This window comes from Chlorocebus sabaeus, chromosome 13, assembly GCF_047675955.1.
Source record: "Chlorocebus sabaeus isolate Y175 chromosome 13, mChlSab1.0.hap1, whole genome shotgun sequence".
In the NCBI taxonomy this organism is placed as follows: Eukaryota; Metazoa; Chordata; class Mammalia; order Primates; family Cercopithecidae; genus Chlorocebus; species Chlorocebus sabaeus.
In genome coordinates, this window is record NC_132916.1 from 29,433,557 (window position 1) to 29,460,261 (window position 26,705).

A 26,705-nucleotide genomic window follows, 5' to 3' on the forward strand; every position below is an offset into this window, starting at 1 on the left:
ACTGGAGGTTGTAGCAAAAAAGTGAATTCTGGAAATGCTTATGTGGACAGTAGCAACCCACCCTCAGGCTGAGAATACTTGCTGGCTGCTTCTTGAGAAGCAACCGCTGAGTCTATAGGGCAAGACAATGCATTTGAGTAAATGTGAGAAAAGAATTGAGAATGTGGAATTTCATTCTCCCAGTTTTGATGCAGAAAAGGGCAAACTGCCCATAGTTATCCACCCCCTCCTCAATTATAACAATAAGAAATACAAGAAAAATTTGTAAAATTTATTTACAATGCAGTTGCTGAAAGGAATAAAACAGTTAGCAATGGTATCTGACTTCTGAATTTGATTTATAAAAATATTAGGGAGCTCTTTTTTTTGTATTTTCCTATTTCATTTGGGGAATGATGAAGAGAGAGTCTCTTTTTATACTTATAAATTTCAGACTTTGATGTCATTTATCACAGTATCGTCTGGAATTCCGAAAATGTTGTGTCAGGGGTGATCTGCGTATTTCTGGACTTGACATTTGATAGAAGTTGGGTAGCCGAATATCATAGTGATATCTTTTTCCTATATATACCCTGTCATTCAGGGCATAGAGTTTATCTGCAATGTCACTGCCAATTAGCACTGAAAACAAGCGGGAGATATAACGATGCTGAGCAAAGAGCAGATACAATTTCTTTCTCCTCCAAGACACATATCGACAATCAGTTTCTGCAGTGAGGGTTACCTAGAAAACACAAGACCACACATAAACAGATGTGGAAGCAAGAAAACTTCTGCCACATTTTTTCTACCCCAAATGTTAATTTCACCTGCTGCCTTTTTTAGGTTGAAAAAGCCCACTGACCTACAATATATTGCAAAAATCGAAACTATAAAATTTGTTACTACATATATAATTTATAATATGAATAATCAAAATGTTCTAGCTATCTTCAATCTATCTGTTTTTCTAAGTTCCAGTATCTATATTTCTTTTATTGAAGGGAGAACTACTTGATATTTTTTTTAAAAAGTTGGCTAATGTTACAGAAATATTTCCAAGTCAATTCTGAAGACTGCGGACATTTAACCCTAATGCAGTTTCTGCAGTAGAAAATAGAATGTATATACCTAATTTGCATACATATTTGAGTTTGCTGCATACACACATATATTTATAAGAAAACTGTGTAACGAAATAGATGAAACCTGCTGAAATGATTATCTTTCAAAACTGCCAGACGTGGCAGCACAGTAATGACGGTAAGTTTAGCATTCTGTTGCTGGAAAACAAGTGAAATCCACTGGCATTTTAAATTTTAAAAATCATTTATTTTTTAATAAGAGCAGTTTTTGTTCTTGATGTTTTCTAGACTGTCGCATTAGCAGTGTTTAGTCAAATCTCAATTGTATTTTAATTCCTAAATATGCAGTTATGCAAAGTATAGCTTAAAGTATTGGTCACAGCCTCCTTTCTGTCATATGTAGCACCTGCTCTTCTCATCACTGAACCTATAAAGTGGCATTAATCATCAGGAGTCCAACAGAATTGGGAAGTCATGTATGCTGCAAAGTACATTCTAAAGTCTTAAAATATTCTTGTCTTATCCACTGTTCTGTTTGGTTACCTATTATTAAACAAACATCTGTTTGAAAGAGGGAGTGCTAACTGTGTGGTCTGGTATCCCTTACCTGAAAAATGCCTTCCTCTGTGGGTCTCAGTGAATCCCACTCAGGAGAATCCAGGAACTGAAGGGGGAAAATGTAATGCAGAAATTCGCCATCAACTGTCACTCTGATCCTATCAAAACACAGGAACAACATTTATAAGGGAAAGAGAAAGAGAGCACATAACTGGGGAGGGGTAGGGGGTACAGGAAGTGTATTTCAGATCCCTGATGACTCTTTTGCCCTTTACGATTTTGAAAGGCAAATATTAAATTCATACATTATAATAAGTGACATAATATCCTGTGAGATTCATGTTCTTATGTTCCTTACACAGTCAGGATTCTGGAATATTGAGTGAAATTCAGAAAATGCAGCAAGTTGTACATTTACGATATATATCTATTTATGCATGCATATTGTGCTTCAATAAAACGTTTTAATGGACTCTGTCAGATTTTACATTAAGTAGGGAAACATTTAAGAACATAGAGGAGTTCTGCAAGTACCTCTGTCAACCAAATTTATATTTATTTATTTTTTGAGACGGAGTCTCACTCTGTTGCCCAGCGTGGAGTGCAGTGGCATGATCTCGGCTCCCTGCAACCTCCTCCTCCCAGGTTGAAGCGATTCTCATGTCTCAGCCTCCTGAGTAGCTGGGATTACAAGCGTGTACCACGATGTCCAGCTAAGTTTTTTGTATTTTTAGTAGAGATGGGGTTTCACCATGTTGGCCAGGCTGGTCTCGAACTCCTGACCTCAAGTGATCCACTAGCCTTGGCCTCCCAAAGTCCTGGGATTACAGGTATGAGCCACCACGCTTGGCCTGTAAGCCAAAGTTTTAACTTTTTGAAAACCATGAGTAATCCCACTATTGTTTCCTCTCCCAAACTTTGTTTTCAAAGTTTATTTTTGAGATAGTGTCTCGTTCTGTTGCTTAGGCTGGAGTGTAGTGGCGCAATCTCAGCTCACTGCAACCTCCGCCTCCCACCCAGGCTCAAGCAATTATCCTGCCTCACCCTCCCGAGTAGCTGGGACTACAGGCACATGCCACCATGCCTGGATAATTTTGTTTTTGTATTTTTAGTAGAGATGGGAGTTTCACAATGTTGGCCAGGGTGGTCTTGAACCGCTGACCTCAGGTGATTATCCTGCCTCGGCCTCCCAAAGTGCTGGGATTATAGGTGTGAGCCACCACACCTGGCCTGTTTTCAAAGTTTAGATTTCTATGTATGTGCCTGAAGTGTCCCCCTAGCCTGCTGCTTATGGGCAATTGCTAGAATTTACTGAAGAAAAAAAGATAATAATAAAATTTAAATGTTCTCTGTTACTTAAAAGAATGCCCTATCAAAGAGTCTTTAAAATACTTTGCATGCCAATATAAGCATTCTATTAATTCAAGCTGACATCATCCTCTTCTTGACTTTCAGTAATTATCTAAGAAACAAATACCATATCCAGATAAACAAATTCATACTTTAATTTTAAGATTCATGTAATTTGATGTCTAAGATGAAATATTAAGGCTCTTGATTATTTCTGCTTCAAGTAAATAATGCCGTATACTCTAAACGGCTATGTCTGTGACTCATGTATCAAAGACTTCCTCAAGCCTCAGGGTGCTAAATGCCACCCAAGACTATGCAATACTGAGATGGAAAAATATAGTGGAAAGAAATACAAACAACTAATACTTGAGGAAAGACATGCAAGCACCAAAGGTACAAACCTTCCTGAAACAAGCAAGGAGAGTTTATCAATGGAAGTTTTCCCCTGCATGGCATAACAGTGTTCCTTTTCCAAAGTAACCACTTCAGAGCTCAAAGCAATCGTTCTGAAGACAGGCAAAGAGATCCCCAGGGGCTGGAAAAGGGAGCTGTACAGCACTTGGAATTCTCGGGCAAAGGTTATGCTGCGAACTTGATATGCAATATGAACAAATTGCATGAAGCAGATGACAAACAGTACAAAATTCCAGGAAAATATGTCAGCTGCACAGACATCTACCCAAGCCCAGACAGCAGAACAGAGAAAACCCAACCCCAGCAAACTGAAGACATAAAGGAGCCCGAAGAATCCACTGCCACCCATGAAACCTACTACAAACAAAATACTGGCAAGATGATAAATGGCTCCTTCGGCCTCTTGTTTCCAGGTTGTGCAGACTGGGTGTTCATCTATTAGGTTCTTCCATAAAGTTGAATTTCTTTCCATGGCTATATTACTGCCTGCTTCACTTTTCAGTTGACTTTAGATGACACTGAAACAGGTAACTAAGTCCTTTGGTTTTCTTTCCATCATGAGAGTTTTGCTCAGTCTTCACAAAACCAGAGAAAACTTGGACACTGGAGTTGGTGCTGATTAAAGGCTTCGTGTGTATGGATCTTGAAAAACTAAGAATCCCAGGCTCGCTTCTTTAAGTTCATCTGGGCTCCTGATTTGGATCCAGTCCACAAATATTTTGCTATTTCCTATGCAAGGGAAAAAAAGATAAAGGATCTAATTAAACAAAAAGGAGAATTGTGAGGTATACTTAATGATCAGCAGCATTACTTAGCAAGCTGACCTCCTATTTTCTATGAAATCAAGAGTATTTTTTTTTTTTTTTTTTTTTTTTTTTTTTGAGACGGAGTCTCGCTCTGTCGCCCAGGCTGGAGTGCAGTGGCCGGATCTCAACTTACTGCAAGCTCCGCCTCCCGGGTTTACGCCATTCTCCTGCCTCAGCCTCCCGAGTAGCTGGGATTACAGGCGCCCGCCACCTCGCCCGGCTAGTTTTTTGTATTTTTTAGTAGAGACGGGGATTCACCGTGTTAGCCAGGATGGTCTCGATCTCCTGACCTCGTGATCCGCCCGTCTCAGCCTCCCAAAGTGCTGGGATTACAGGCGTGAGCCACTGCGCCCGGCCGAACTCAGAGTATTTTAAGCACAAGTGCTGTTGGGTGTTAAATTTCTATGGTCTAAAAAGTATATTTATTAAAATTAGCTACATATTTTTCAAGGTAGCTAAGTGCTCTATATTAATCTCGTCTCTATGGGAGTGATTCAGTATACCTCAGAATCACTTGGGACAGTGACTAAAAATGTGGGCCGGGCGAGGTGGCGTGTGCCTGGAATCCTATCCCTTTGGGAGGCTGAGGCGGGTGGATCACTTGAGTCCGGACGTTTGAGACCATCCTGGCCAACATGGCGAAACCCCGTCTCTACTAAAAATATAAAAATTACCCGGGCGTGGTGGCGTGCGCCTGGGATCCCAGCTACTCAAGATGCTGAGGCACAAGAATCACTTGGACTTGGGAGACAGAGGCTTCAGTGAGCCGAGATCGCACCACTGCACTTCAGCCTAGGTGAAAGAGTAAGACTCTGTATTAAAATATATATATATATTTACACACACACACGTATATGTGTGTGTGTGTGTGTGTATATATGTATATATATAAATTGCAGATTCATGGACTGCTTCCAGATACATGAATCAGAATCGTTGCAGGCGGGGCCCAGATGTTTGTATTTTAAGCTCCCCATGTGATTCTGATGTGTTAATCCATGGTTCTCCATGGCCCACCCTTTGAGAGATACTATCTGATAATAGGTTATTCACCACTTACACATGAATTTGAGGCTTAGAGAGGTCAGGTAATTTATCCCAGGCCACACAGTGGTCACTGGCAGAGCAGAACTTTGGCACTCATGTCCATGTGCTGGGTCCAATCATGTGGCCTCTCATGAAAGATTTTTAAATTTGGCATGATAAGGAACCCTACTGTATCAATAAACATAAGAAACATAATTAGAAGTCACATTCTAAGAGCATTAATTGACTATGAAAATGTTTAATAAATTAGATTGAAATTATTTGAGAAACATAAATGTAGTACTACTTTGTTGTATTAGTAGTTATTTCAGGTTAAGCTTTGCATCATATGACTAATTAAATATTAATATTCCTGTTACTTACGTATTTATTTACCAGATGGTCAAAAATATTACCAGCTCTGTTCCTCTGCACATATATTCTCTAGCCTTTCAGCCATATGGTGGAAATGCTAATGTGTAATCTGAGTCAGGAGAGCATTCGCCATGATGACAGAGCTACAGGATATATGTATCATTTGCCACCCGGTTTCCTAACAATAAATGATTTCACTGTAAAGCATTCATGACATTGATTTTTTTAAAACCATGGTAACATTCAAAAGCCTTGAACTTGCGTGCTATATTTAGTGTTTTATTTTTGAAATAGATTATTTCCAGCACACCTGTTAATAAACTATCAGATATCACAGATCTTGCCCCATCAGGGAAAAAATACACAGAGGTGAAAATGACTTAGCTGGAGTAAAAATGGAACAGTGTAATCACCAACAGAAGTAGAAATGGAAATAAAGGAGCTGTTGTTGAAGTTCCTGATTTTTCATCTTAGATAGTGATTCTTTTCTCAGTAAGTAAGGACTTTAAGAACACTGCCAGGTGAATCATTTAAAAAAAAAGAAAAAAAAAAACTTAGATTTACAACTTACAGTCATATTGTTGTTTTTACTTGTTTTCAATTATGTTTCAAACATCCTGCATATCCCTAATTATTCTCCCCACCAATCAATCTATGAGATGATGGTGATGAAATTCAAGACAGGCCAGCATCCTGAACATGTTCAGTTTCTCCTCTTTTAAACAAAGCGCAAAATTCTATTCTACTGGCCATGACAACAAAGAAAAAATTATTTTAAAAATACAATGAGTAGTGAGAACTGCAAAATACCAGGCTGCAAATGTCAGTCTCCCTGCTGTTTCAAAACTAGGGCATTTTAAATCAATCAATTCTTCAGGATACCAAACACACCCACGAAAACCAGTATTAAAAAGATTTGCTAGTGGAGCTCTGAACTTTGGTTTGAACTTCCTTAAAAATTTATATTCCTCAGCGAAATGTTAAATGATGCTAATAGAGAAAGGCCATGTAAAACGTTCGTGGCAATTCAAAAGGGAACTTTTGGGAATCCTGTCTCCTTAAAAATCTTGATTTGTAGGATATATTGGGGCTCCTACATTCCAGGGTCATGACCCATTATGATTATAAGGGGAACTGTGCTTCCGCCTTTTCTAATCTACTTCGTTTCATTCAGCTGTTACCAACCCATCTTTTTATCCTTGATACTGTACCGCTCAATGCAGTGTGCTGACTTGCCCTGATTAAATTACTCCACACCCAGCCCTTCTCCACTTGGTGTGTTTTTATTTGGTCACCAAAACAGATATGCTTTATTAGAAGTGGAAGAACTGACAGGGGCAGGTGATGAGCAGGAGTGTCCTTCTGACATGTGCCAGCAGCACTATATGAATGTTCAACATGATTCATCAACCAGCTGTCTGCCTTAAAGGCCTGTAGGCCTGAGGTCATGTTTTGTGTAAATAAATGTTCACATGCCAAAGTGGCACAATGCATTTCTTTCCTAAGCACTAAAGTTGATCTTCATTGCAAAAGAAGTTAGCACACTGAGCTACAAATGATGAAGACAAACTCAAGTGCAAATAAGCACAGTTGTTCCAAGCTCATCTGTTTTTTTTTTCTCTTTAAATTGTTAAGATTATGAGTTATACAGGAATAGGAAATGTAAATGAAGATACAACGATGCTCAATGACATGCAATGTAAACCTGCTGGCAAATTAGCTAGAAACTGCATTTATTGCAATAGAACTTACGCATTTATTATCTCATTGCATCACACTCATTGCCACGAGGGAGGCAGAATCTGAATCATTACACCCAGCTTACAAATGAGAAAAGAAGGGCACAGTTTGGTTGAGTCTCTGGCTTCAGGTAAAAGAGGTGGTGGCATGGAGCTCCAGTTCCCCTCCACCCCTCTTTAGACCCTCTCCAACATTCAGTGCCAGCTCTCAAGACTGTGAATCAAATATTAATGTTTTGGGGAACCTAACTGGGATATTCTTCCAGGGCTGCTTTGCCAAGAAAATAAAAATCCTAACCATGGATATTTCAGACTTACCCTAATATGTTCTTGTACTGTTCAGTTTGTAACTCTTAGAATATTGCTGGGGACACAGAGAGCTGCTCATGAATAATTTGCTGTATTATTCAATATTGACTGGTTTCCTCTCCTAGACTGAAATTCTAAAGGGCAGCAGGGGCAAAGACAAATGCTTTTGTATTTCTGAGCCCTAGCATTCCATAAGTTTGGCTTAATACATTGGTATAGAAGTGCAAGCACTTTGCCTTCTCCCTTCTCACTCTATCCAATGTAACAGATGTTGTAACATCTTCTGTCATCTATGGGCACAGAACTGGGGAGATCCAAATGTCCAAGATGTTTAAGTGCAAAAACACAGAGGAGCTGGGGCATCACTTTTTCAAAATGCCTGGCACAACCCCAAATGCATAAGGGAATCCTTTTGTCTGTTCACAACCTTGAACTCCTTAAGAACAGTTTAGTGCTTTGATTAAAAACAACAACTCAGGCAGTCAGTGGTATTGAGGGAGTTTTGGTTGCTAAGCAACCCACAAACTCAAAATTCCATCAATATTCTACTCATTAATTGGGATCAGCTCTCAACTTTGGCATGTGTTCCTTAAGCTAAATTCTCATTTCTTAAGCTGTTTTTTTCGACTTGTCCTTGAGGTGGTACATTTACCCAGCAACTATGTGCCAGGCATATTTTTAAAATTATCTCATTTAACAACCCCAGGAGGAAAGTACTATTATCTCCATTTTACAGATAAGAAAATTTAAATTCAGAGAAAAAGTAAGTTGTTCAAGGTCACATTGCTTATAATGGAACTAAGATTGCACCCAGGTCTGCCTGATTCCAAAGCTCATAGTCTATACCACATTATTTTGCTTCCACTACAAAAAGATTTAGAAAATGTAGCTTTAGCCTCCTCTCTGCCACATAGGTGAGCTCCGGCATGTTAATTCATCAGTAAAGGAGAGGAAATATCATCCTATTCTATCTACCTAAAGAGTACTGGAGGTTGAAACAGAAATCTATATTAAATATGATTTGCAAATTTGAAAACAATATAGAAATAGCATCACTATACTTTTTGGTTTTGTGTTACAGAGTTGGGCCATTAGGAGAGTATGGTTTTGTTGGTGGTGGTTTTTATTTATTTATTTATTTTTGAGACGGAGTCTCGCTCTGTCATCCAGGCTGGAGTGCAGTGGTGCAATCTCGGCTCACTGCAATCTCCGCCTCCCGGGTTCAAGTGATTCTCCTGCCTCAGCCTCCTAAGTAGCTGGGATTACAGGCATGCGCCACCACCCCAGCTAATTTTTGTATTTTTAGGAGAGACGGGGTTTCACCATGTTGGCCAGGCTGGTCATGAACTCAACCTCAAGTGATCCGCCCGCCTCGGCCTCCCAAAGTGTTGGGATTGCAGGCATGAGCCACTGCGCCCGGCTGAGAGTATAGTTTTCAAAAACCGTCTTTCCCCCAGATGATTACAACTGAAGACAGAAATACTGATGAGTCACTTTTGGCTGCTATCAATCTTTAAATTATAAATTCTAAACTCATTTCTGCAGGGGTGATCTCTGTGTTATTCTCCCCTATCTTGTGTGTTCTGACTTCCTACTGGTGGTAGATACAGACCAGTAACCATGCTACTCCTGAGTCTTCATTGTCTAGTGGTCAAAGAGCCTGTTTCTGGGAAGCCATCATCAATCTTCTACCTCAATGTTTAGTGCTTCCTAAACTGCAAGGGTGTCCTCAGATCACCTGCATCAGAATCACCTGGGTAACCTGTTAAACATGCCCCTTCTCTGGCCCAACCCAAGAAAACTGAGCCAGACTCACTGGAGTAGGACCCAGGAAGATGAATTTCTAATAAGCTCTCAGTTGATTCTTGTGCACACTAAAGTTTGACAGGCATTGTTGTATGCTATTCCTGAATGACGTCTGAATTACCCTTGCCAAACATGTTTGTAGGACTTCAGCTTTGTCCACTTTTGCCTGACAGCTGGCTGTCCTTCCATGCTGATTACTCAACGTCATGTGCTTCCGTCCTGTTTTCTGTTGGTGGGATGTAGTGCTGGTGTTAGCTCACCATTCTCTTATCTAGTCTATCCAGCTTGATTACTACTCAAGAGAAGGGTTCTAGTCTTAGCTGTATCCCTAGATAGCTATGTGATTTTAATCTCCTTAGACCAGTTTCTTCATTGGTAAAATGAAAGAATTGGACATCATAAGAGCTCTAAAATGACATGACTCCATATGATGTGGAGTAGAAGATAATTCCAAACATAGGTCAAAACATAGAGCCGACTGGCAGAACTGCAGGTCTTAACACCAGGTGTTTGGGGCCCAACTCCAGAGACTGTTACTTAACTGGCCTGTTTTGTCAGCGGGGCACTGAATTTTTTCACAAACTTCCCAGGGATTTTGATGTTCAACCAGGGTTAAGAACTGCTGAACAAATCTAAGAGATAGGAAGGAGGTGACAGGTGGGGGCGGGGGAGGGAAAAGAGACACCAGAACATTCCACATAATAAAGGATCTGGATTTTAATCCTTGTTTTTAAGGAGCTGGAAAGGTACATTTTCTCTTCATGTGTTCTCACTTCCATCCTTTGACCTGGTGAAAAGATGTTTTCCTTCTGTACACTCATCAGTCCAAGAGGGATGAAGGCTCATGGACATTTTGCAGCAGCCTTTCCCGACCATGGTAGCTTGAAGTGCATCTTGTAAGCTGAGTTTTTAATGGCCTTTATTATCTGTCTACATAGCCTCCATCATAGATTGTGTCATATTGACCATTATGTATTTTTCCTTTTTAAAGCATCACAATTTTTAAAATTTTTTCAGTTGGGTTACATATTCAAGCATTAAAAAAATGAGCTTAGGTGGGGTGTGTGTGTGTGTGTGTGTGTGTGTAGAATAACAGCTTTATTGATCATTGTGTGTGTGTGTGTGTATATATATATATTTAAATATATTTGAAATATTCCTCTGTCTAGCACAAAGTGGTCTTTAGTAAACATTTATTGACTGATAAAGACGAGTGCACAAGTAGAAAAACCGTGTTTGAAATAAGCTTGGGAATAAGGGTAAGTCAGAAAGCTCCTGAATCAACAGTTTAGTTGTTGAATTAAAAAAAAAAAAAAAAAAAAAAACAAAAAAAAAAACCGAAGCATGTATTAGACTATGAAGAAGAAGTGAAAGGATCTGTTGAGACAGAGGAACAAAGAAGGGTTGAAGACATTTTGGAGTTATGCAAGATCTTGAAGTTAGGGAATAAGTCAGAGGAAAAAGGAACTCCGTTTTAGCCATGTTTAATCTGATTCTCTGAGTCTAGCAGAATTTACAGCAGAGGATAAAGGGTAGGATAAAGGGAGAGAGAGTTAGCAGTCACTATCACACATCACACAGGTCAATGCTAAATAAAAACTGGGGTTGTTAAGGTTATTGAAAAAGAGCATAGGGAGAAATGAAAGTCTTCACAATAGATTGTGAAGACTGTACAAAAGTAAAGAATAGGCTGGGCGCGGTGGCTCACGCCTGTAATCCCAGCACTTTGGGAGGCTGAGGAGGATGGATCACTTGAGGCCAGGAGTTCAAGACCAGCCTGGTCAACATGGTGAGACCCCATCTCTACTAAAAATACAAAAATTAGCCAGGTGTGATGGTGGGCGCCTATAATCCCAGCTACTTGGGAGGCTGAGGCAGAATTGCTTGAACCTGGGAGGCAGAGGTTGCAATAAGCTGCAGAGTGAGACTCAGCCTCAAAAGAAAAGTAAAGAATAAGTCATTAATGTTTATATTGATTACATATTGAAATGATAGTTTTAGAAATAGTGGGTTAAGTAAAACCTATTATTAAAGCTGTCTTCACTTGTTCTTACTTTAAAAAAATGTTGCTTATGTGACTTACATTATATTTCTATTGGACAATGCTGGTCTAGAGTCTCTCAAGTAACAGAAGAAATGAGAAGACTTGGCATGATGCTATGCAAACATTGCATATGTATAATGCATAAGTGTATAAATGTGGAAGAATTATCCAAGATTCAGAACAGAGTGTTGACGGAAATGTAAGTGGTATTGGTTACAATATTCATATGCTGCCATCAGTCAGATGTTACCCAAAGCATAGATGTCACCATCTGGTTTCTGCCTGCAGGGGTGGCCAACCCCAGTATAGCACTTGGCTCCTTTATCCTACCAAGGGAAGTATCACTTTTTTCCTTTTGCCTGAGGAGAGTTCCCCCTTCCCAAGCAATTATATTACACGGTTTAATTTTCTCATTTCATCTTCTGATGTGGATTCCAGAGTATCCATGCCAGCCTTTGCTTTCACACAATACTTGGAGACTCTTCATGTACCACCAGTCTCTTAGGCTGGAGCATGCCTTTGATCCTCCTTATCAATGAGATCTTGGAGTCTCCTTGAGACTTGAGGAAATCAAAGAACATGTGGACAGGCTACACTGGACATTTTTCTGTTCTCATGTCTCAGCTAACATCACATTTATCTCTATACATGATTTATCTCTCATTTTATCACACACTGTGGCAGGCAGAATTCTAAGATGCTCTCAACATTCCCGCCCTCCTGGTATACATGCCCTGTGTCATTCCCTCTCCTTGAGTGTGGGCAGAACCTGTGAATGGAATGGGATAGATGCTCCCTTGATTAGGTAACATTATATGGCAAATGGTGGCGGAACAGTCACTCTCATGATTATGTTAAGTTATATAGGACTCCATCATAGGACTGGAGAGAGACTGGATGTCAGAGTGATCAATGTGCTCCTACTAGAAGAAGGCAAACATCCATATGTGAACCGCCTGTGGGGTTTACAAGGAAAGGAACAGCAGGCAGCCTCTATGAGCTTGAAGAAGTCCCAGCCAACAGTTAGCAAGATAACTGGGACTTTAGTACTACAACCACAAGGAACTGTATTCTGTGAACCATCTGAGAAGCTTGGAAGAGGACCCTAAACTCCAAAGAAGAAGCTCAGAGTGTCTGACAGCTTGACTGCAGGCTTGGGAGGCCCTGAGCAGAAGATCCAGCTCAACAGTGCCTGGACTCCCAAACCACAAAAACTGATAACAAATGTTTATTATTTTAAGATGTTAAGTTTGTAGTCATTTTTTTTTTTTTTTTTTTTTTGAGACAGAGTCTTGCTCTGTTGCCCAGGCTGGAGTGCAGTGGCCGGATCTCAGCTCACTGCAAGCTCCGCCTCCCGGGTTCACGCCATTCTCCTGCCTCAGCCTCCCCAGTAGCTGGGACTACAGGCGCCCGCCACCACACAGCAACAGAAAACTGAACACACACATAAACAGTTATAAGTACTCACTGTATATGAGGCTTTTCATTAATCTAATAATCTATATTTTACAATGGAATTAGAATATAGATCTGTGAGGCTGAAGACACTCAATCCTTCCTAGATTTAAATCAGGAAAATCAGGTGAGAATCGTTCCTTGATAGAACCTGGAAAACAAGCCCCTATGAGAGACGCTGGGAATTACATTAACTTCACTGTGGTTCCCAGTGTCACTGAAGAGGTTTTCCTTTCATACAGTCAGGTAGTCACCATACCGTTAAGCATTTGAACACATGGGCGACTTCCAGAACAGTTATGATATTCATATACCAATCTCCAAACCATGGTTTTCATGGTTGATCAGTCAGTTCTTTGTAACACTGAGCCCTAAAGATAGGGCAAATACTTAACTGTTTCAGATATATTCAGAGATAGACACTCAAAATACAGCTCAGAGAAACTCAAAATAATTAACCTCTGTATTTCTTCAAATTATGTGACGCCACCAAGGCCAGATGACTTCAGCATTGGGAAGGCAATATCCAGCTTTCATCTTCTTCATCCTCATGTGCTACTACTAGCATCTAGCATTTACTGAGCAGATAGTTTTATTGTCCAGTTTTTAAAGATGAGAAAATTGAGGTATTAGGAAAGTTAAGTTGGTTGCCTAAGGAAACGCGAATGATAGAGCCCAGATTCACTCCCAGGCAGGCAGATGCCAGTGTCTGCTCTCTTCACCACCAAAATATCCTGCTACATGTATAATTTCAACAAATATCTGGATTTACTGGAACAAAACAAATCAACATTCTTATTTTCTTTCTTCAGTTTAGATTCAATAATTTAAATGTCTTCTTAAGAAACTACAGTTTTTTGAGGCTCAGAGGGCTACGAGGGTATGTCCTACAAGTTGAGTCACTCAGCCCTATAGTTGCAAAAATCCTTAATTTGAAGCAGCAGCAGTAAATCTCTACTTCTCAAGCTTGCCATTAGACTGTTTTAAATAATTGACAGGCTCTGCTCAAGTTCTTCTGACTTTTCCATATCCTGGAAATGGTTAAAGGCATGCAGTAAGTTTACTAAAGAGAGATTCCTGATGAAAGATGCAAGAGAAACTAGATACATTAAGCAGTCGTTTCTTTATATGAATCAATTAGGTAGACACCTATGCTTTCCTGTACTCCAAGTGACCTATATGCAGAAAATGAACTCACTTTTTCTATGTTTAGATCCAGTCCTCAAGTTCCTTCCTGGCAAACAGCCCTAACAAGATCATGTATGATAGCTAATTGGCCATAATCTCTGCCTTTTCTTTTTTTCTGGCTAAATAACCAGGTGGACTCTTTTAGTAGAGAGAACGCCAGACGTAGATGTCACCCTTATTGTCTCGACAGCATGACACTTAATAGCACTCCTATGCTACTTTAATCAAGTAGAGTCAATTTTACTGTAACACAACAACATATGTGATTCTGAACAGTCACTGCACTATACTAAACTGTGCAGTAACAACCACAGGGCTCACAAGAAAATGGGGTTAGGGATATAACACTTTAAATCATCAGTGGCACATTCTTTAAATGATAGGAATTTAATAGCACAGTTCTATCTATCTATCTATGTTAAATGGTTTAACATACACAAATATGGCACTTGATCTTAAAAAAAAAAAAAGGCCAAAATTTTGCTAGGGAAGTGGTATGTGAGTGGTTGCCATTTGTGAGTTACGGTGAAGTGGTGGAAGAAGGAATAAAAAACTGCACTCTTTCTCAGCCCTTAAATCCTAGAATGAGCATGTTTTTATATAGCAAAGTTCACAAGTGTGAAAGGACAGCAAAGTATAAATTTTTGGAATAATACATGGCAAACCAAGAGAGCTGGTAGATGTTTGAGAAGTATGTGTTTGCATTTTGCATTTTGTGTATCCCTACATAGCTTAGGTCAGCTAGTTGCAATTTAATGCATTCACCCAGTGTTTCTTCTGGGTAAAACATGCATAAGCAAACACGAAAGTTGTATTATGCCCAAATCGTTCCCTAATATATGTCAATTTTGTTGCAATAATGCTTACTTTCAAAACATGCATTGTAACATAATTAACTGTATCATTAGCTCTCAAATGGCCATAAAAATATTGTCAATTAATATATGCAATAATTCAGGGCCAGGTATAGTGGCTCGTGCCTATAATCCCAGCACTTTGGGAGGCCGAGGTGGGAGGAGTGCTTGAGCACAGGAGTTTAAGACCAGTCTGAGCAACAAAGTGAGACCCCAGCTCTACAAAAAATAAAAAAAATTTGGTGGGCATGCTGGCATGCACTTGTATTCCCAGCTACTCAGGAGGCTGAGGCAGGAGAACCACTTAAGCCCAGGAGGTCAAGGTTGCAGAGAGCTGTGATCATGCCACTGCACTCCAGCCTGGGTGACAGAGAAAGACCCTGTCTCAAATGATAATAATAACTATTATTATTATTCATTAAAATCCTGTCCTCATGGAGCCTGTATTTTAGTGAAATTCAAATGTTAACACCATTTAAGTCATTTTCAAAACTGAGATCTATTTTAAATATTACTAAAAATACACTTTATCTACAAATAAACTACCTAACACTTATTTTATTTATTTTATTAAATTAGAGATGGAGTCTCCCTGTGTTGCCCAGCCTGGTCTTAAACTCCCAGACTCAAGTAATCCTCCCACCTTGGCCTCCCAAAGTGCTGGGATTACAGGCGTGAGCCACTGTGCCCAGCCATTAAAACTCATTTAAAGTCAGTTGTTGCATACTAAATTTTAAATAAATGCTACATTTTAAAGCAGTCTAAAGTCTTAATGAGATTAGAATCATTATCTTAAATTTCCTTTCATATCTGACCAAGTATTGATCAAGGATGGTCCACTAGTTGGTGGGTTTCCACGCATTATCAAGATTTAATATAAACTTGAAAATGAATACCAACAACAGAAAATAAGCTGAGATTCCACAAAATACATTCCAAACAGAATGTTTTAAAGTGCTTCTGTTTATCTCTTTTTCTCATGAAGGTTAAATTTCCTTTTATAACAGAGGGAAAAAGGTACTATCTATCCTTCATGCATTGTGACTTCCAGAACAATTATAATGTAAAATGTGTATGGAACTTGAATTCTAACACCACCCCTTCTCCATCTTGAATGGAGGAATAAGTAATAACTACCAGCATCTTTTGAGTAGCAACCCTGTGTCAGAACCTGCGTGGACTACTACATGTATATTATTTCATAGCTCCAAAAATACTGGGGGCAGGAGGGAGGGATAGTTGTTTTCCTATTTTTCAAGCAAGAAAACCTCTTTAAGAAAGACTTGGCCAAGTTAGAATCCAAATATCCTCATACCTAACATGCTTCTGTTTATACCATGCTACACTTTCATTTATAAATCAGTTACATTTTAATCATTTAGACAAGTACGTGAATGAAGAAAACAGAGGAGAAATTAAAACAAGATAATATAACCATTATGGAGAACAAAGATGAGACAGTGTAAGAATAATTGGTGTCTTTGAAGTAGAGAATTACAAAATGGGAAAGAAAAAGCATTTATAATGGGGGAAAAAAAAACCCCTGAAATTAAGAACAACAGATTATTCCAATAGAAAGGATAGAAACAGAAGGAATGCACCAGGTTCCATGAAAAATTGATACAGAGCTTAACAATGATGTAGCCTGAATTATTACACTTCAGGAATAGAAAGGATACTTTAGGACTCCAGGCAGAAAAAGCAAATCAATTGCAAGGAAGAAATTTTTTTTTAGATGGAGTTTCCCTCTTGTTGCCCCAGGCTGGAGTGCAATGGCACAATCTCGGCTCACTGCAACCTTCACCTCTGGGGTTCAAGTGATTCACCTGCCTCACCCTCGCAAGTAACTGGGATTAAAGGTGCACGATACCACATCCGGCTAATTTTTTGTCTTTTTAGTAGAGATGGGGTTTTACAATGTTGGCCAGCCTAGTCTTGAACTCCTGACCTCAAGTGATCTGCCCGCCTTGGCCTCCCAAAGTGCTGGAATTACAGGCGTGAGCCACCGCACCCAGCCAGAAATTTTGAAACCAACCTTAGACTTCTCTACAGCCACATTAGATGCTAGCAGTGAATGGAGTAAGGGCTATATAATCCGGAGGTAAGGAAACTGGCTCAAAAATGGTATAGCCAGCCAAATGGTCATTCAAGTACAGATGCTCCCCAATGTACAATGAACACATGGTAAGTTGCAAATATCATAAGCTGAAAACATGTTGGACTTACAATATTTTCAATTTATGTTGATGATGTGTTTACTTGGGTGTAACCACACCAAAAGTTGAGCATACTGAATGTGTATTGTCTCTGCGCCATTATAAAGTTTAAAAATGGTTAAGTCAAACCATTGTGAGTCAGGGACTGTCTGGAAAGAAACATGGACATTTCAAACATAAAAGGACACCGGAAATGAGCCCTTCTTGGAAACAAACAAACACATTGACAAAATCTAGCCAATCAAAGGATGAATCAAAAGTTGATACTTGAGATGCCATGGTAAAAGAACCAGTGATTCATCATGATTTCATTTAGTTATAAAACTGAGAGTAAGTTATATCTGAAATGGCCAGGTGTGGTGTCTCACACCTGTAATCCCAGCACTTTGGGAGGCTGAGGCGGGTGGATCACGAGGTCAGGAGTTGGAGACCAGCCTAACCAACATGGTGAAACCTGTCTCTACTAAAAATACAAAAATTAGCTGGGCGTGGTGGTACACGCCTGTAATCCCAGCTACTAAGGAGGCTGAGGCAGAAGAATTGCTTGAGCCTGGGAGGCTGAGGTTGCAGTGAGCTTGATCATACCACTACACTCCAGCCTGTGTGACAGAGTGTGACCCTGTCTCCAAAATTAAAAAATACAATAAAAAATAGGCCGGGTGCAGTGGCTCATGCCTGTAATCCCAGCACTTTGGGAGGACAAGGTGCTTTGGGAGGATCACCTGAGGTCAGGAGTTTGAGACTAGGTTGGGCAATATGGTGAAACCCCATCTCTACTAAAAATACAAAAATTAGCCGGGTGGCATGGTGCATGCCTGTAATCCCAGCTACTCGGGAGGCTGAGGCAGAGGAATCGCTTGAACCCAGGAGGCAGAGGTTGCAGTGAGCTGAGATCGCACCACTGCACTCCAGCCTGGAGTGACAGAGCAAGACTGTCTCAATAAATAAATAAATAATAAACAAATAATAAAAATTGGGATATGAGTAGAAGTGAAACTATAGGTAATGTAAAAGTGCCCAGTGCTCCATCCTTTATAATAGGGAGCCTCTGTCTAAATTAATGTATGCTTTAAAAATCTTGATCTCAAGATGTATTCAGAATCTTTTCTCTTAGTTTGGAAGACTTGTTTAGAATCTATTATCTCTCAGGACGAAGAAATACTGATGTCAAGTTCAGCAATTCCTTCACTTTCACTACAGTTTCTTCTGTTAAAAATATCATAATTTTTTTATTTTAAAAAGCATATATAGTATCATCCTGTTAAAACTTTAGATAAATTTAACAGTTTACCTGAACAACAAACAACTCACGAATCAGGCAGCACTCAGAACCAGAAGAGGTTCACAGAGCTCTATCCAGCAGCATGAGCTGCAGTTTTTATAAACTGATCACAGAAGTAAAAAACCAAAATCACTCGATTGGTTACAGCTCTGCATCTGCTTTATTTGGGCATGGTGTGATGAGCTGGCTGCCTGTGACTGGCTGAAACCTGGCTATTACAAAAAATATACTCGAGTTAGATTTGTTTGTTTATGTACAAAGTTAGTTTTCCACATAGGAACTCAAAGTAGGGAGAAAGCCTCAGGCCAATAGCGTCCTGCTTATTTAACAATTCTATTTTTTATAAAAGCATTTCTTTTTAATCGATTGACTTTTTTTTTTTTTTTTTTTTTAAGACAGAGCCTTGCTCTGTCACCTAGGCTGGAGTGCAGTGGTGCAATCTTGGCTCACTGCAACCTCCACCTCCCAGGTTCGAATGATTCTCCTGACTCAGCCTCCCAAGTAGCTGGGACTACAGGTGCGCACAACCACGCCTGGCTAATGTTTGTACTTTTAGTAGAGACAGGGTTTCACCACGTTGTCCAGGCTGGTCTCAAACTCCTGACCTCAGGTGATCCACCCGCCTCAGCCTCCCAAAGTGCTGGGATTACAGGCGTGAGCCACCAAGCCTGGCCAATATATCCTATTTGTATAAAAATAGAAAGACATATGCAATGATTTTCACTTCATGTTAAAGATGAATATGTCTTGATGGTGGTATAGAAACTATTTTTACTTTTTTAAAAATAGCTGCATTATTTGTATTATAATTATTTTGGGAAACAATATAGTGATTGTATATCAATGTAAAAAAATTTTAAATATAAAAACTTCAAAAAATCCATGAACTCAACAAACAGAATTAACAAACATCAACACTGTCACATTTTCTTTAGATTGTTTCATAATAAAGAAAAATTCCACACAAAAATTTGAAGACTGCCATGGATTGTTCTCCAGGACCAGTCGCTGCCCATCCACTCCCTATATAGTACATAATTTATATTTCTTTATATTTAAATATTCACTAATTTAAAAATACAATGTAAAATGAAACATACAATATAAAATGAAATTCTGGACTAGAAATAACGCAAAGTGTTGGGTTTTTTTCAGATTTGCACTTAAATTTTTTTTCTGATAAATAATTTTGAACACACACAAAAATAGCGAAAATAGTATACAATAAATTCCCATATACTTGTTACCCAGATTCAACAATTATCAAGATTTTGCCACACAGAATTTTTGAAATTAAAAGCAAAAGCTGTTATCTACAATTCAGCTGCAACTTGTTCAGCTAGGAAACAAACACCTTCCAAGGAAGACAGAAAGAACCAAGATTAGCTGTGCTCTTTTCTCTGTGCAGGTACTAGTTCCTACAAACACAGATCCATTCAGGAGTCACAGCAACTCTGAAACTTACATATTATTGTCAGCATTGTACAGGGTGGAAAATGAAGCTCAGAGAGATGGAGATTCTTCTATAAGCATAGCCAGTTGCTTGTCCCAGTTGCTTGTCCTTCCAATACTACTACCCCACAACCCCTTCCTTCATGATCCCATCCTAGCCAATTTCAGTGTGCCAGAGTCACTGGAGGTTATTACTCTGTTGAAGAACACAAAATAAGAAAGTATTGCTGTAAGTCTGTGTAAATTAATCCCTGGATTTTCTGGTTTGGAGGAGGACCCTGCATTTTTACAGGTAATTTCAGTCAGGAACTTTTGGTTATTTATTTATTTAATTTAGAAAACACATAATATAATTTTATCTGTAAGACTTTTTCTTATAACTACTTAGATAAAAGGGAGAAACATTTTCTCTCTTCCTTTAAAACAATCTAATCAGTGATTCAATATACTCTTCTGTTAATTGGAGGGAAATTCATTCTCTCCAGAGAGCTCATAATCCCAGCTGACCAATGATCATAATTACCAAATGTGATCTCAACTGCAGTTTATAGACTTTCAGATCTATCATGGATATTTCCAAAGCAGTTTTGAAATTTCTTGCCTGCCATGTTGCTTATGTGTTACGCTCACATACTGTAGCAAATGCTTCATAACATTCTTAATTTTTCCTGGAGACTGTTTCAAAATAAGCAGGCATCAGTGCTCTAGTGTGTCAACCCTATCTACTGCGTCAATTCTATCTAGTGTGTCAGTCTTGTGGTGAAAAGTATGGGATTTTTGTTTCCCATGACACATTTTTATTTAATAGCATAGAATGTAACCATTTAGAGGCAGAGGATGCACCATGATTCAGCTATTTTGAGGGACTGATATGATTAAAGAAACTCAACTATCAAATATTTCCCATTTAAATGTATAAAATTTTGAGGACAGAGAATATCTTAGATTTCAATTAATATTTGTATCCCAAACTCCTGAAGACACACACACACACACACACACACAATTTTTCAGGACAGAAAAGAACCTAAGAGATATCTGGAATCTGGGATCAGTCAGAGCTCTTCAATTTGCAAATACGGAAACTGAGATCCAATTTTTTGTTTATATTTTCTGTCTCACGTAGTTCTTGTTTGGCTTTCTATTGTCACAAAGAACAATGCCAAGTTATTGTACTCTCACAAGAGGATATTTTCACGCAACAGTCTGTAGAATTGAAAACAAGAAGAAAAAAATAGCCACCTTAGTATGAACAGGCAACAATAATTTTTTAAGGCTGCTATAAAACTCAATTGCAGTTTGTTGGCTTGCAAATTCAAAATATCTAACTACCGGTATTAGAGTGAAAAGTCAGGAAGCAATGAAGTTTAGTAAATCAAATTGCGTTCAAAAGTGGGCTTCTAATTCTACTTTTCCATTTATTATTTACAAACAGAATTTTTCACTTTCTGCAAATGTCTTCTGACTAAATTTTTGGCACTGCCCCTTACTGTATTTTGATTGTGTCTTTCATCTTTGCCTAAAACTACAGACCATCAAAACTATACCACTGTAACCGACATGGTGATAAGACAACTTAGTAATTGGCAAATTTCTTTTTTGGCAGGGGATCCCCAAATAGAGAAAACAGGTCAGCGCGACCTTTGATGAGGCACTTTTTTCGTACCCCCAACTCTGTGACACCAGTGTGAGAGCAATGACACCAGTCAGGCCCTCTGCTTACAGCCAGGGGAAAGGAAACTCCCGGCGGTGGCATGACTTCCCCAGGAAACCCAAGACTGACAAGGGCCCCTAGGAACGGCTTTTCTTCCTTGCAAACCTGGCCTGTTTATTTGGACTCCAGGGTGCCTGGGGCCAGAGTAGGACCTGCGGGAGAAGATCTGGGAGGAATATTCGCCCAGAAGCCTCTAGGGCAGACGACTCGCGTTCTCCAGGGGTCGGCGCGGATAGGAACCGCAGCAGAGGACACCCCTAGACTTCCGAGCTGCGAGCGGCTGCGCAGACGGGACCCCAGACCCCGGACCCTAGGGCGCGGGGCTGACGGGAGCCGGGAAGGGAGCGGCGCGGGCAGCGCGGGAACGCGGAGCAGCTAGACGCAAGCGCTCGCGGGGGTCGCCGGCCCAGCAGAAGTCGCGCCCGCTAAGTTGCCCGAAGCGGCCGCGAGGTGTGAGGGTGCGGACAGCTCGGAAGCCGGCGGCCGCAGCGGCCCCGGGCTCACCTTCTTACCTTTCCCTCCCGTTCCTGCGTGGAGCTCCAGCCCGGCGCCCGCAGAAGTTTACCGGCGGAGCGCGCTGGACGCGGGTGGCCCGCGCGGACGCCCTCAGCACCCGCTTCGCGAATGCCTCGCCGCCCACCCCGCGGCGCCGGGCGCAGCGTGACCGCAGCGGGCTCCGGAGCGGCGCGGCAGCGCGGGCGGGGGCCGGGCACGGGCGCGCGCCCCGGGGCGCAGCCGGGTGGGCGGGCGCGGCGGCAGTGTCTGGGCCGGGGACGGGGCAGGCGGTTCGGCCACCGGGGTGCGGGGCTGCGGAGAATCCTAGCGGCCGCTACAGACCAAAGTTTCCAAAGATGCGCTTCCCCGAGTGTACACCGCTCCCGGTTGTAACATACACCTAGTATTCACAGTCACGCTAGGCAGGAGCGATGGGCTGGCTGCTGAACCAAGGCAACTGCACGCTGGCGCTCTCACTCCCGCTCCACACACACCGTAAACAAAATGAAGAGGTAAATCACCATAGTGGGGACGGGAATATCTGGATATATTGGACAGAGAGAAAGAGAAGGGTAAATATAGTATTTTTTTTCTTCTTAGAGATGGGGTCTCGCTCTGTCACCCAGGCTGGAGTGCAGTGGCGATCACGGCTCACTTCTATCTCGACCTCCTGGGCCCAAGTATCCTCCTGACTCAGCCTCCAAAGCTTAGGATTGCAGGTGTGAGCCACCACCCCCAACCAATAAAATACCTATATTCAAATCAGTGAACATCTCCAAAAGCAAACGAGTAAAGGGCATAGACAATCATAAAAGGAAAAAATTTAAAAACAAATGACAAACTCATATCAGTAACAACCAAATGCATACATTTTTAAAGCAATCAGATGCATTTTTTTCTTCCTTTGCAATTAGCAAAGTTTTGTTTTGTTTTTGTGATGGAACAAATGTGAGGGTTGGTGACGACCAGTAAAACACGCCACTAATTTAAGAATTTCATCTCCTTTCTTCTAGCTCACTTTCATTTTATATAACCATATTGGTAATAGTGACTCCAGGAACAAGCATTTATTGAGCAATCGGTGTCTTTTTGAGCCCCAGGGTAACCACAAAAACAATGAATATAGATGATAAAATTAACTCCCTTTAATTGATGCTGGAACTGAGGATCAAGAAATACATATTCTTGCACCCCAGAAATGGGTAGAAACCAGGTGACTCCTAGGCCTTCCCTTATACTCTTCATTCCAGAGATATGCTGAAATGTTGGAAATCCAGTTTGAACTGGATGTAGTCCATGGTGTGTGTGTGTATGTATATATATACACCTTTAAACTATGGCCAGGGAAGTGAGAAGGCCATGAACTTCGAGGTCAGATGTACTCTGGATTTAGGTTTTACTTTAGTTTAGCGCCCTACATTTTAAAAATTCAAGGATTATATTACAGTTATTTTTAATTTAAAAAACTCAGAAGCTGTTACTGTTGCCCTGGGTTCTTATGATCTCCCATGATAGAGATTAAAAGAGATCACCAAACATGGTAGCAAAGGAAAGTGTATTCAGCTTGTGCACAAGAGAGTCAGCACGAAGAAAGGCAAAGGAACGGACTGCTCTGAGGCTAGTGTGTGGGTGACTTTTATAGGGTCTTTCTATAGGGGAGGGTTACATCAGGGCACCTATAGGAGGAGTTTTTCTAGTGCTTGCACAGTGGCCCAGTATGCTTTTTCATACATCATATGTAGCATTAGCATTTTAAATCTCCACCCCAGGAGTAATTTTTAGCATTAAAGTGAGGAAGGGGTAACTGTAGGTTGGAGTCTAACTGTACAGGTGGGGATCTGGGGAAGTCCCTAGCCCTCTGAAATAGGAGCTTGCAGTTAACAACTTCTTAGGTCTTTTGTTACGGATTGACTGAGAGTCGGATAAGTTAGAGCCTGAGTAAGGAGCTTTTATCCTTTTTCGCCACACCATCTTAAAATAGCTTCCCTGTCTCAGTGCAACAAGTACATGTCTGTGTGACAGATTCTTCAGTGGCCCCAGTGGTTTCTGATTCCCAGTACCTCTTCATGTTCGTACTTGTATTGGATCCCCTCCTCCTAAGAGGGGTTGGGACCTGTGACTTGCTTCTGAAAATAAATATAACAAAGGTGATGGATATCACTCCCATGACTACTACATTACATTATAAAAGACTCTTATGAATAGGCTCTCTCTAGAGACTGTCCTGTCTGGCCTGATGAAGGCAGTGGCCATGCTTTCGAAGTCCACATGGTGAGGAACCATGGGCAGCCTCTAGGCGCTGTAAGGCAGCTTCTGGCCCATAGCCAACTGGCAAGAAGTCCTACAAACTCCAGGAAATGAATTCTGTCAACAGTCTAAGTGAACTTGGAAGTAAATCTTTCCCCAGTCGTCCACATGAGAACACAGACCAATGACACCAAAATTGCAGTTTTGTGAAACCCTAAGCAGAGGATCCACTTAGTTCGTGCCTGTACTCCTAAATGCACCCACTGCCCCAAATCTTGAGAGTATGTTATACAGCGTGCAACCCCTGTTTGAAAATTTTGTGTTAGATACTGCTGCCCTGCTGCGTTCTGATTTTTCTCTTTCTTACTCCTTCACATACATTTTCTTACCTTGATCATGGCAGAGTTCTCTTTTTCTGTATCCCTCCATTTTTTGTTATTATACATTTTATTATATAAGTAATACATGAATATAATGTGATATACTAAGTTATATTGCTTGGCATCATACTGTATCTGCCAACTATCTTTTCCAGATAACAAAATACCTTGAAGTTCATTTATCTTTTCACATATATAGTATATATAAAATTCTTCTTTTAAATGACTGTATACTACCATATTATTAGTACGTCTACCTGAAATAATGGAAAGGATCAGAATCCAGTTTAAAAGCATTTATTCACCTGAAAAGCTGAGAATGCCCTTCAGATAAAAGACTCCAAAGGAAGGGAGTCAGTGCTCCAGAGTGAAGATCTTGCGTATACAGGCAGAAAACAAAGAAACTTAGTGGGATTATAACATTTTCTGTATAAGACTGGTTTATAAGTTGCAACAATTTAATTAGTTACAAGTTATTTTCTTTTCCATAAGCTTGTTTTCTTTTCCTATTTAAAAGAGTGTATTTAACATTCCATCTTAGACAATGTGCTAGTCATGAAGTCTGTGAAAGAGGAAAGAGGGAAGTTACTCTATAATGTAGGTCAACAATTAAGAAAGAAGGGGTCTTCCCTGGTGCCGTTAGTCATTTATAACATTTTACAAAACAACATAGGTAAGGAAAAAGGCTAATCTATCATCAGAGAAACAAAGGTCACAGCTGCCTACTTTATAAAGCTGCCTGTTTACATGTGACTGAGATCCCATAATCAGATTCCCTTAAGGCTCAAAATGTTTTAAAGTTCCAACAGCTTAGATGTTTACTTATTTTCACAAACATATAACAGTGCATCCATCCTCTTAACTATTTAGGTTGTTTGTAGGATTTTTTTTTTTTTTTTTTTTTTTTTTTTTTTGAGACACAGTCTCATTGTGCCGCCCAGGCTGGAGTAGCGCAGTGGTACCATCTTGGCTCACTGCAACTGCAATCTCTGCCTCCTGGGTTTAAGCAATTCTCCTGCTTCAGCCTCCCAAGTAACTGGGATTATAGGCACCTGCCACCACACCCAGCTCATTTTTGTGTTTTTTAATAGAGGTGGAGTTTCACCATGTTAGTCAGGCTGGTCTTGAACTCCTGACCTCAAGTGATCCACCTGCCTTGGCCTCCCAAAGTGCTGGGATTACAGGCATGAGCCACATCACTCAGCCTGTTTCTAGTATTTGATGTAGCAAACAAATGTTGTGTGCGTGTTCCTTGGACACATATGTGATTATTTCTCCAGAATATATGCTCAGAAGTAGGGCTCTGAGTATGTTCATTTTCATTTTATTTGCTACTGACAAATCGTTCTCCAGAGTGTCTATGTCCATTTATATCCCTACCAGGTATGTAGGAGAGTGCTCATGCCTGCACTCTCCTTTCTTCACACCCCCCACGGACCCCTGATATTACCCAACTTCAAAATTTTTGCTCTAACTCTCTTTCATATTCCTGTTCTCCTCTCTTTTTTTGCATTTTCCTTTTCTTCCTCCTCCTCCCCTCTCTCCTCCCTCATGTTTCCTGCCTCTGTTCCCTCTCTTTCTCAGTTTCTTCTGTTCTTTTGTTTGCTCGTCTGCTTTGTAAAAATTTATAATTTGTTTTAATGTAAAATTTATAATCTTTAAAATTTAATTTATAATTTAATTTGTAACCTGATTCATAATGAAGATTATAAAAATATCTGTCAGCAAATGTACATTTACAAAATAACTGCCAATGTCATTGCCAATGACAATCTAGTGGGTTGTATGTTAGTGGCCAACCATGTTTTTAAAAAAATTGATGTAAAATAGCCGTAACATAAAAGTAACCATCTCAAAATGTACAAGTCAGTAACATTTAGTACATTAAGTGTTGTGCAACCAACACCTCTTTCTAGTTTCAAAACATT

General features: G+C 40.2%; 1 protein-coding gene across 3 annotated transcripts; it reads right to left on the minus strand.

The window, feature by feature from the left end:
* Positions 1-257: 257 nt before the first annotated feature.
* On the minus strand, positions 258-22,349 carry POPDC3 (popeye domain cAMP effector 3). 3 transcript variants are annotated; one of them, XM_038001070.2, is made up of 5 exons: positions 22,168-22,344; positions 5,256-5,410; positions 3,377-4,118; positions 1,672-1,780; positions 258-724 (listed from the first exon to the last, which is right to left on the minus strand). In XM_038001070.2, the coding sequence occupies exons 3-5, from the start codon at positions 3,859-3,861 to the stop codon at positions 443-445; spliced, it is 876 nt and encodes a 291-aa protein (XP_037856998.1). In that variant the 5' UTR covers positions 3,862-4,118; positions 5,256-5,410; positions 22,168-22,344; the 3' UTR covers positions 258-442. The 3 variants fall into 3 exon arrangements, with proteins under 3 accessions (XP_037856998.1, XP_008005661.1, XP_072878480.1); XM_008007470.3 differs by lacking the exon at positions 5,256-5,410 and having other exon boundaries at positions 22,168-22,349; XM_073022379.1 differs by lacking the exons at positions 5,256-5,410; positions 22,168-22,344 and adding an exon at positions 4,870-5,204.
* Between the last annotated feature and the right edge of the window lie 4,356 nt (positions 22,350-26,705).